This window comes from Sorex fumeus, unplaced genomic scaffold (assembly GCF_029834395.1).
Source record: "Sorex fumeus unplaced genomic scaffold, SorFum_2.1 ptg000169l, whole genome shotgun sequence".
NCBI lineage: Eukaryota > Metazoa > Chordata > Mammalia > Eulipotyphla > Soricidae > Sorex > Sorex fumeus.
This window is the reverse complement of record NW_026606226.1, coordinates 2178447-2188898: the sequence shown is the minus strand read 5'-3', so window position 1 is coordinate 2188898 and position 10452 is coordinate 2178447. Positions and strand designations below refer to the sequence as shown.

At 55.2% G+C, this 10452-nt stretch overlaps 2 protein-coding genes across 4 annotated transcripts; both read right to left on the bottom strand.

Annotated features, from left to right (window-relative positions):
- Nucleotides 1-640: 640 nt before the first annotated feature.
- Nucleotides 641-3497, bottom strand: LOC130016956 (apolipoprotein A-IV-like). The gene is made up of 3 exons (XM_056107693.1): nt 3295-3497; nt 2983-3103; nt 641-1946 (listed from the first exon to the last, which is right to left on the bottom strand). The coding sequence occupies exons 1-3, from the start codon at nt 3362-3364 to the stop codon at nt 953-955; spliced, it is 1185 nt and encodes a 394-aa protein (XP_055963668.1). The 5' UTR covers nt 3365-3497; the 3' UTR covers nt 641-952.
- Nucleotides 3498-6754: 3257 nt separating this feature from the next.
- Nucleotides 6755-9729, bottom strand: LOC130016954 (apolipoprotein A-IV-like). Of its 3 annotated transcripts, XM_056107692.1 has the most exons (4): nt 9411-9727; nt 9094-9214; nt 7890-8076; nt 6755-7562 (listed from the first exon to the last, which is right to left on the bottom strand). In XM_056107692.1, the coding sequence occupies exons 1-4, from the start codon at nt 9478-9480 to the stop codon at nt 7083-7085; spliced, it is 858 nt and encodes a 285-aa protein (XP_055963667.1). In that variant the 5' UTR covers nt 9481-9727; the 3' UTR covers nt 6755-7082. The 3 variants fall into 3 exon arrangements, with proteins under 3 accessions (XP_055963667.1, XP_055963666.1, XP_055963665.1); XM_056107691.1 differs by having other exon boundaries at nt 6755-8055; nt 9411-9729; XM_056107690.1 differs by having other exon boundaries at nt 6755-8076; nt 9411-9726.
- Nucleotides 9730-10452: the final 723 nt, after the last annotated feature.

Sequence of the window (10452 nt, the reverse complement as noted above, 5' to 3'; positions counted from 1 at the left end):
GGGCAGGCACTGCCTTGCACATGTCCAACCAGGCTTCGATTTCTGGCAGCCCCCAGAGTGATCCCTGAGTGCAGAGCTGTTACTTATCCCTAAGCATAGCCAGCTGGGGCCAAAAATGAGAGAGAGAGAGAGAGAGAGAGAGCAAGGGAGGAGGAGAAAGAGGAGGAGAAAGAGGACGAGAAGGAGGAGAAAGAGGAGGAGGAGGAGGAGGAGGAGGAGGAGGAGGAGGAGGAGGAGGAGGAGGAGGAGCTGGGCAGTGGAGAGCACTTGCCTGGCACGTGTGAGACTCTGGGTTTGATCTCTGGACATATCAGAAAATAAATAAATAAAGACAGAAGGGTTGTGTCAATGAATGTTCTAAACTGCTAGCACAGAAACTGAGTCAGCAGCATATCACGTATTTCTGGATATTTAAGGAGAACTGAAAGACTAGATTTGAAACTAGACAGGAGACCCCGAGGGAAACCAAAGGATGGGCCCAGGAGAAGCACGCGCACCCCTCCTGCAGTCTCATCAAAGGGCCGCACCCCGGCCCCATCAGCTAAAGTTTGCCACGCAGGTCTCTTCACTTCCCCACTCCCCACGCAACCAAGACCAAGAGGAGACAAGACGCGAGAACCAAAATTGCAGGCACACAGGCTAATTTTCTGCTGCTTTATTTGGTAGCAGTACATAAGTTCCTTCCCACAGGCCACGTGTCCCCAAGCTCAAACCAGACCCATGTGGGGCCCTCAGGGAGATGGGTCCGAACAAAAGGTCTCTGGCATGGGAAGAGCTGAAGAACCAGGGATAGCTCAGCTCTCTACAGGGGCAGATTTCTGGGCTGAAGAGAGGGGTTCTATGCCAAAGGAGTGTGGCTAGGTCGGGGGCGTGGCTATGCACGGAGAGGCTCGAAAGGGGCGTGGCCCTGCGGCGAGGGGCGGGGTTTCTCTTAATGGGCGGGGCTCTACTTCTAAGGGGCGGGGCTCGGTGCCTGCTCCAGGAGGGTTTGGTTCTTGTCCTGATTCTGCAGGGCAAGGCGCTTGTCGTGAGTCTCCTTCTGGATTCGGTTGAAGAAGGACCTGACCTTGTCCTTCAGGTCCATCTCCAGGAAGATCAAATAGTCTTCCCCATCCCCCGGGTTGGGGCCCAGCTTCTGGCCGAACTGCTTCACCAGCTGCACCATCCCGTTTCCGAAAGGCTCTTCAAAGAGGGCCAGAGAGCGCTGGAATTCCTCCAGCTGCTGGTCCAGTCTTTTGCACAGCTCGGCCAGTGCCTTCGGTGGGTCCTCCGTGTTGCCACTCAGCGTTTCCCGCGTGTCCTCTATTAGGGCCTTCAGCCGTGGCCAGAGCTCCTGGTACCCGGCAGAGACGTTGGCCTGCAGCTGGTCGGCGCGCTTCCTCATCTGGAAGGAGAGGCCCTCCAGCTGGTGGTCGAGCTTGTCCTGCACGTCCTGCGCGAAAGGGGCCAGGCTGCGGCCCAGCTCCACCACGCTGCGGTTGAGTCTCTCCTTGAGTTCCATTACATATGCCGTTTGCCTCACTTCTAATTCAGCCATGTCGTTATTGATCTGTAACTGGATTCGGTCGAGGGCTGAAGTCAGCGAGGCCTGCAGGTTGTCTGCATGGTCACCGAACGCTAACTCTACGGGTTTTATGATGGCCGCACTATGGTCACTCATCATCCACCTCTGCCGATCGACATCCTGGTGTATCATTTCAGGGTACTCAAACACATACCCCTGCAGCGCGCGCACACTGTCCGTGATGCTCTGGCTCACATTTTGGGCGTGGGGCAGCATCCTGGCCCGCAGCTCTTCCAGCTCCTTCTGGTTCTCCTCTTTCAGCTTGTCCGAGTCCTTGGTGAGAGCTAGGTGCAGGCTGATGGCAAAGGGCACCAGCTCCTCCACGTCGTAGTTGTAGGGCTTGTTTATGATTCTTGCAAACCATTGGTTGCGGAAGAAGGTTCTGTGGGGGAGGGGTAAGGGAGACCCAAGCAGCACTGAGATTAGAGAGGAGGTAGGATGGCGGTGGGGTGCAGCCTCACAGGCTGTGCTCAGGGCTTACTCCTGGTTTTGTGCTCAGGGTTCTCTCCTGGCAGAGTTCAAGTATCATAGGTGATGCTGGGGATTCAACTTCGGATTCCGTGGAAACCCTTGAACTATCTCTCTGGCTGTAGCATTTCTTATGGAGGTGTCTGGGGGACTCTGAAGCAGTGCTGGGGTCTGGGCCACACTGCTGGTTCCCCCAGTGTGGGCTGCTTGCATCCAGCTACGGGACAGGGTCAGATGGGGGCCTTGAGCAGGCAATGCATGCGCCCCAACCCCTGAGTTGTGGCCCTTACCAGACACTTGGCTCTCACACCAAATGCCTAGGTTGGGGGTTGTCCTGTGGTCACCCATATTTCAGCTGAGGACTCCGAGTGGGGGACCCAGAGCTGAGAGAATGGATGGAGTAGACCAAGCAAGCACCTTGGGATAGTCTCTCTGCCACCCCTTCCCCCATTCAAGTAACAGTGACTTTCTGTAAGGTGACCTTGAGAAGGGTACTTTTGTCTCTGATCTGGGAAGGGACCAGAGTCAGCCTGAGATAAGTCTCCGTGTAGGTGCGCTGTGACAGGAGCACTAGTCACCAACACAGAGGCCCATGTCTTCCTCCCTGACCTGCCTTTTGTGGGACCTCTCCCGTGTCCCCTGGTCTGAGCCTTCCCCAGTGCTGAATTGTCTTTCCCCATATATCACAACAGCCCGACCCTTCAGGAAGTGGCAGAGTCCAGCCCTTCACAATCCATAGCTCAAGACTGCCATGTGGCTCTTCGTCCTACCCAGGAACGCTAACGCTGGTCAAACTATGTCCCTCTTTGCCAAGGTGGGTCCAGTTTGGCGTGAGGGCTTGATCCGAGTCCCGGAGTGAGTGGGTGACAGGACAGTGGGGATATTAGCTGAGCTGTGCTGATGCCTTTCCTGCCCCTGCCCTCCCCCCTCCAGGAAGTGCTTCCCCTTACTTTATCTGCTGAGTCAGTTCGGATTTCTGCTCCTCTTCCTCTTTGGCATTGGTGTTCTGCTGGCTGAAGTAGTCCCACACCACAGTGGCCACCTGGTCACCGTTGATCTCAGGCCATTCACCTACCAGAGCACAGTGGTTGAGACCCTTGGGGAAGGGACAGGTCTCCCCAAGCCCCACCTGCCCTCCCTGGGAGCTGTGACAGCGCTTCCCACCCTGATTGCGGGCCTGGAACTCTCCTTGAGCAGAGAGAGCCAGCAGCAGGCCCGACTGGCCAAGAAACGCTCCCCAAGCCCTGCCACAGTGACTCCACCTGGAGGTGCTCCCGAATAACCCGAGACAGCCACCAGGACCAGGCTCAGGATCACAGCCTTCAGGGTCATCCTGGGGACAAGTCTTCTGCTGTTCTAGAAGCTTCCTGGGTCCAAGAAAGCGAGACAAGCACACCTGGGCAGCTGCTGGAACTGACAGAGCCGGGGCCAGTGGACATTTAAACCTCTGCCCAGGCTCTCCCCGCCTCCATCTAGGTCACTCCCTTAGGTGACCCTGAGCCTATTCCCTACCAGAATGGCACATTCAGTCCCTCCCCAGACCTGCCCGGCACTGGCTTCCTCTCTTTGTCTCTTCCCTCTGAGCCTCCCACTGTCCCTGCCTTCCAGGTGCCAATGTCACTGGGCCAGTCCTGGCATGAGGCAAAGGACAGCCCTTTACCCTTTCGGTGACTCCACATGCCTATTTGTCCTGTTCTGGGAAGTTAAAGCAAATGTTGGTGACACATTTCCTGGAAATCTTTTGGAGTTTTGCACCAGAAACAACGTGGCAGCTGAAAGGCACTGGACGATGGGGGTGAGGGGCACAAGGTGGGCAGTGAGGTGGCTTCAGAGCTGTGTCTCCTGGGGGCGGATCTCACAGTCATGGGAGAAGCCAGGCCAGAGACGCCCTTGACCTCCCAACTGTCCCCATGTGGGTGGCAGGGACAAAACCCATTTCTCCCTGAAAAAAGAAAGATGTCTGGGGCCGGGAGAGTGTCCAGCTTATTGGAGGCTGGACATGCACAGGCTGATCTAGGGTAATCTGCATCACCCCAGCACAGAGCTGTTTTTGTTGGCCCTCAGGGCTGAGTATCCCTGGGAGTGGACCCTGACAGCCCAACACAGCACCCATGGGTCAGCTCCTAGTAAAAAGTCTTTTCCCAGGGCCGGGGCGAAAGAGCAATGGAGAAGGCATTTGTCTTGCTTGCAGCCAACCTGGGTTCGATCCCTGGCATCCCATAGGGTCCCCTGAGCACCACCAGAAATCATTCCTGAGTACAGAACCAGGAGTAACCCCTGAGCATTGCTGGGTGTGACCCAAAAAGCCAAAACAAAAAAAAATTTTTTAAAGTGTATTCCCAGGGGGCCCTGGCTCCTATGGTCCAGCATCTGCCTTGCTAGCTTGAGTGGGTGAGGCCTCAAGGGTTCAAACCTGGTTACTGTGTGCACAGCAGAACCCTCCCCAATGTACCATCAGTCTCTCCACTGTGTGGAAAATTTCCGTGGTTTCTATTTTATTTTATTATTTTTCTTTTTGAGACACACCCAGCGACACTCAGGAGTTACTCCTGGCTCATGCACTCAGGAATTACTCCTGGCAGTGCTTGGGGAACCATATGGGATGCTGGGAATCGAACCCGGGTCAGGCCACGTGCAAGGCAAATGCCCTACCCACTGTGCTAACGCTCCAGCCCCCATGTGGTTTCTATTTTATAGAACTGTATTTGTGGGGGATTCCTGGGTATGATTGGAGGCCTGGGGTTCCCAATCTGAGACTTTTTGGTGGCATGATGGTTCATACTCAGGCGTGGCCATACTGGGAACAGGAAGGCCACACCTGGGTGACCTCAGGAGAGAATGTGGAGAATGGAGTTCAATTTCTCTTTTTATTCGTTCATTTGTGTTCGGAACACAAGCAGCGGGGCTCAGTGGCTACTCCTGGTTCTGCTCTCAAGAGTTCTGGTGGGCTCAGGGGACCATCTATGGTCCCGGAACACAAACCCAAGGAGATGGCAAGACCCTGTAAAACCGTACTACCTCTGCAGCCACGAGAAGTCAAATTCTAATCCTTTGAACTTTCAACCCAGCCCGAAGGAGCGAGCTGACTCTATCGCCATCCCTTGTACAAGGCTCTTCGCAGTTCTTTCTCCTGACCTTCCCTGCGGGAGGTGGGACTGTGCAGAGGCCTTTAGCTTCCCGTTTTCCTCCCTCAGACTCTCTCCCTTCCTTGCTGCTCATATTTACCCTGAGTGCTGGCCCAGCGCCATGTCCATGCAGGCGCACTGGCACCATCCTCATGTCCTAGCACCTTCCTGTCCTGTTTGCCTTCCTGCTTGAGCAGATCCGACTGCCCAATCCGGCTCGGTCCCCGGGAGAAATCCTGGCTGGTCTGTGCCATGTTTCATGCCCAATGTACAAACGCACCAACCATCAGCGCACAAAGAGCTGAGTGCTGATGGTGCGGCAGTGGAGGGGCAGCCAGAGGGTCACCTGACGCAAAGCCCAGGACTTGACCCTGTGGCTTTGAGTGCCCACACATCTTCCCAGACAGAGATTCCCCCTATCCAAGTCTCCCTGGACCCAGAAGGAACGGAAGTCCTGAGGCCACCTAGTTCAGTGTCAGGGGAACTTTCCAGGCGCTGACTTTCAGGGTCCTGTCATGCTCCCAGGAGAAGGGAGGCAGGGGAGATGCTGCAGCTTAGACAAGAGGAAGAATGCCTTCTTTGTGCTCTGTGTGTGTGTGTGTGTGTGTGTGTGTGTTGAGCATTGGGAGGCAGGGGAGATCACATTTAACAATTAAGGGGCTATCTCTAGACTGTGTTCAGGAGAGACACCTGGTAGTGCTCAGGGTACCATAGGTTGTGCCGGGATGGAATGGGGTCAGCCACAGGCAAGTATAGAACTTTCTGCTTACTCTCTCTGGATGTGCCTTCTTTGAAGAATGGTATCTGATATAGACCAAAGAATTACCAGGACAGGTCAAGGATGGGCTTCCGCGCTCATGGGCTATAATACAAGAGGATGTATAAGAGAGAAAAGACATGGTAGGGGGTTGGTAGGGAGATAGTACAGGGGCTGGCACTGACCTTGAATATGTCCAATCTTCATCCCTAGGACTATCCGTGAGGGAAGATCCATTAGTTATCCCTGAGCATACTTGAAGTGTGGCCAAAAATCAGAGAGGAAGAAGATGAAGAAGAAGAGGAGGGGGAGGTGAAGGGAGAGGTGGAGGAGGAGGAGGAGAAGGAGGAGGAGGAGGAGAAGGAGGAGAAGGAGGAGGAGGAGGAGGAGGAGAACGATGAGGAAAGGAGGAGGAGGAGGAGGAAGAGGAGGAGGAGGAGGAAGAGGAGAAGGAGGTGGAGGAGACTGCAGCAGCTGTTCAGTGGAGAGCACTTGCCCGGCACATGTGAGAACCTAGCTTTGCTCTCTAGACATTAATGAAAATAAGTAAATACACAGAGCGAGATGTGTCATAGAAACCTATCCTGGAGATAGCCGCCTATCATGTATTTCTGGACAGCAAAAGGAGAACTAAAATACTAGATAGGAAGCTAGACAGGAGACCCTGAGGGAGAGCAAAGGATGGGCCCAGGAGAACCGCACGCGCCCCTCCGCAGGCTCATTTCCAGGCCGCACCCCGCCCCATCTGCTAAAGTTTGCCATGCAAGTCTGTTCCCGGCATCCCATTATGCCAAGACCACTCACTACAAGACAAGAGAACAATATTGCAGGCACACAGGCTAACTTTCTGTTGCTTTATTTAGTAGCAAAAGGTAAATTCCTTCCCACAGGCCACGTGTCCCCAAGCTCAAACCAGACCCACGTGGGGACCCCAGGGAGATGCGTCAGAGCAGGCAGGAGTCGCTGGCATGGGAGGAGCTGGAACACCAGGGACAGCTCAGTTCTCTACAGGGGCACATTTCTGGGCCAAAGGGATGGGTTCTAAGGCAAAGAGGCAGGACTAAAACTAAGGGGCGTGACAATACACTGAATGGGGCGTGGTTATGCTCGAAGGGGCGGGGCTCAGCGGCGAGGGGCGGGGTTTCTCTTAATGGGCGGGGCTCTACTTCTAAGGGGCGGGGCTCCCTGCCTGCTCCAGGAGGGCTAGGTTCTTGTCCTGATTCTGCAGGGCAAGGCGCTTATCGTGAGTCTCCTTCTGGATCCTGTTGAAGAAGGACCTGACCTTGTCCTTCAGGTCCATCTCCAGGAAGATCAGATAGTCTTCCCCGTCCCCCGGGTTGGGGCCCAGCTTCTGGCCGAACTGCTTCACCAGCTGCACCATCCCGTTTCCGAAAGGCTCTACATACAGGGCCAGAGTATGCTGGAATTCCTCCAGCTGCTGGTCCAGTCGTTCATGCAGCTCGTCTAGTGCCTTCGGTGAGTCCTCCATGTCACCGCTCAGCGTTTCCCGCGTGTCCTCTATTAGGACCTTCAGCCGTGGCCAGAGCTCCTGGTACCCGGCAGAGATGTTGGCCTGCAGCTGGTCGGCGCGCTTCCTCATCTGGAAGGAGAGGCCCTCCAGCTGGTGGTCGAGCTTGTCCTGCACGTCCTGCGCGAAAGGGGCCAGGCTAAGGCGCAGTTCATCCACGCTGCGGTTGAGTTTCTCCCTGAGTTCCATTATGTACGTGATTTGCATCACTTCTAATATACCCGTGTCCTTCCGGTTCTGTTTCTGGATCTTGTCTATGACAGAAGTCACCAAGGACTGCAGGTTGTCCAAATACTTAAGGAACAATCTCTCTTTAGGATTTGTGGAGGCCACAGTTTGGACACGCATCAACCACCTCTGCCGTTGGACAATATCCTTTATCATAATAGGATAGACAAACAGGTACCCCTGCAGCGCGCGCACACTATCCGTGATGCTCTGGCTCACATTTTGGGCGTGGGGCAGCATCCTGGCCCGCAGCTCTTCCAGCTCCTTCCGGTTCTCCTCCTTCAGCTTGTCCGAGTCCTTGGTAAGGCGATGGTATAGGCTGACAGCAAAGGTCACCAGCTCCTTCACGTCGCAGGTGTAGGGCTTGTTTATGATTCTTGCAAACCTTTGGTTGCAGAAGAGGGTTCTGTGGGGGAGGGGTAAGGGAGACCCAAGCAGCACTGAGATTAGAGAGGAGGTAGGATGGCGGTGGGGTGCAGCCTCACAGGCTGTGCTCAGGGCTTACTCCTGGTTTTGTGCTCAGACTTGTCTCCTGGTAGAGTTCAAAGTATCATAGGTGATGCTGGGGATTCAACTTTGGATTTCTGAGCAAACCCCTGAACTATCTCTCTGGCCATAGCATCTCTTATGGAGGCGTCTGGAGGGCTCTGAAGCAGAGCTGGGGTCTGGGACACACTCCTGGTTCCCCCACTGTGGGCTGCTTGCATCCAGCTATGGGAAAGGGTCAGATGGGGGCCTTGAGCAGGCAACGCATGCACCCCAAACCCTGAGTTATGGCGCTCACCACGCACTTGGCTCTCACATCCACAGCCCTGTAGTCACCCACATTTCAGCTGAGGACTCCCAGTGGAGGAGCCAGAGCTGAGAGAATGGATGGAGTAGACCAAGTGAGCACCCTGGGATACTCTCTCTGCCACCCCTTCCCCCCATTCAAGTCACAGTGACTCTCTGTGAGGTGACCTTGAGAAAGGTACTTTTATCTCTGATCTGGGAAGAGAATGGAGTATCCTGAGATGCATCTCTGTGTAGGTGCGCTGTGACAGGAGCACTAGTCAACAACAGAGCCCCATGTCTTCCTCCCTGACCTGCCTTTTGTGGGATCCTCTCCCGTGTCCCCGATCTGAGCCTTCCCCAGTGCCGAATTGTCTTTCCCCATATATCACAGCCCTGGCCCTTCAGGAAGTGGCAGAGTCCAGTCCTTCACAATCCATAGCTCAAGACTGCCATGTGGCTCTTCGTCTACCCAGGAACGCTAACGCTAGTCAAACTATGTTTCTCTTTACAAAGGTGGGTCCAGATTGGGGTGAGGGTTGGATCCGAGTGCAGGAGTGAGTAGGTGACAGGACAGTGGGGATATTAGCTGAGCTGTGCTGATGCCTTTCCTGCCCCTGCCCTCCCCCCTCCAGGAAGTGCTTCCCCTTACTTTATCTGCTGAGTCAGTTCGGATTTCTGTTCCTCTTCCTCTTTGGCATTGGTGTTCTGCTGGCTGAAGTAATTCCACACCACGGTGGCCACCTGATCACCAGTGACATCAGGCAATTCATCTGCCAGAGCACAGTTGTTGAGAACCTTGGAGAAGGAACAGGGCTCCCCCCCCCCAAGCCCACCTGCCCTCCCTGGGAGCAGAGACAGCGCTGCCCACCCTGATTGCGGGCCTGGAACTCTCCTTGATCAGAGAGAGCCAGCAGCCGGGCCCGACGGCCAGGAAACGCTCCCCAAGCCCTGCCACAGTGACTCCACCTGGAGGTACTTCCGAATCACCCGAGACAGCCACCAGGACCAGGCTCAGGATCACAGCCTTCAGGATCATCCTGGGGACAAGTCTCCCGCTGCTCTAGAAGCTTCCTGGGTCCGAGAAAGCGAGACAAGCACACCTGGGCAGCTGCTGGAACTGACAGAGCCGAGGCCAGTGGACGTTTAAACCTCTTCCCGTGCTCTCTCCGCCTCCATCTAGGTCACCTTAGGTCACCCTGAGCCTATTCCCTACCAGAACGGCATATTCAGTCCCTCCCCGGACCTGCCGGGCACTGGCTGCCTCTCCGTGTCTCTCCCCTCTGAGCCTCCCACTGTCTCCTCTTTCCAGGTGCCAATATCACTGGGCCAGTCCTGGCATGAGGCAGAGGACAGCCCTTTACCCTTCCGGTGACTCCACATGGCAGATTGTCTGTCGTGTTCAGGGAAGTTAAAGCACACTTTGGTGACACATTTCCCGGAAGTCTCTTGGAGTTTTGTACCAGAATCAACGTGGCAACTGAAATCTGCTGGAGGAAGGGGGTGAGGGACATGGAGCGGGCAGTGAGGTAGCTTCAGAGCTGTGTGTCCTAGGTGCGGATCTCACAGTCATGGGAGAAGCCAGGCCAGGGACGTCCCTGACCTCCCAACTGTCCCCACTGGGTTTCTGCCAGGTGGGTGGCAGAGACAAAGTCCATTTCTCTTTGACAAGGGCAAGATGTCTGGGGCTGGGAGAGTGTCCAGCTTATTGGAGGCTGGACATGCACATGCCGATCCAGGGTAATCCACAGCACCCCAGCATGGAGCTGTTTTTGCTGGCCCACAGGGCTGAGTATCCCTGGGACTGGCCCCTGACAGCCCAACCCAGTACCTGTGGCCCTATTAAAAAGTCTTTTCCTGGGGCTGGAGTGAAAGCACAGCGGGTTGGGCATTTGCCTTGCACGCTGCCGACCCGGGTTCGATTCCCAGCATCCCATAAGGTCCTCTGAGCATGGCCAGGAGTAATTCCTGAGTGTATGAGCCAGGTGTAACTTCTGACCATTGCTGGGTG

Excerpts from the sequence above, each read along its gene's own strand:
- LOC130016954 (XM_056107690.1), bottom strand. The coding sequence starts at position 9,480 with ATGATCCTGAAGGCTGTGATCCTGAGCCTGGTCCTGGTGGCTGTCTCG. Across the intron at positions 9,215-9,410 it reads TGATTCGGAAGTACCTCCAG|ATGAATTGCCTGATGTCACT; the intron begins GTGGAGTCACTG and ends GTGCTCTGGCAG. Across the intron at positions 8,077-9,093 it reads GAACTGACTCAGCAGATAAA|AACCCTCTTCTGCAACCAAA; the intron begins GTAAGGGGAAGC and ends CCTCCCCCACAG.
- LOC130016956 (XM_056107693.1), bottom strand. The coding sequence starts at position 3,364 with ATGACCCTGAAGGCTGTGATCCTGAGCCTGGTCCTGGTGGCTGTCTCG. Across the intron at positions 3,104-3,294 it reads TTATTCGGGAGCACCTCCAG|GTGAATGGCCTGAGATCAAC; the intron begins GTGGAGTCACTG and ends GTGCTCTGGTAG. Across the intron at positions 1,947-2,982 it reads GAACTGACTCAGCAGATAAA|AACCTTCTTCCGCAACCAAT; the intron begins GTAAGGGGAAGC and ends CCTCCCCCACAG.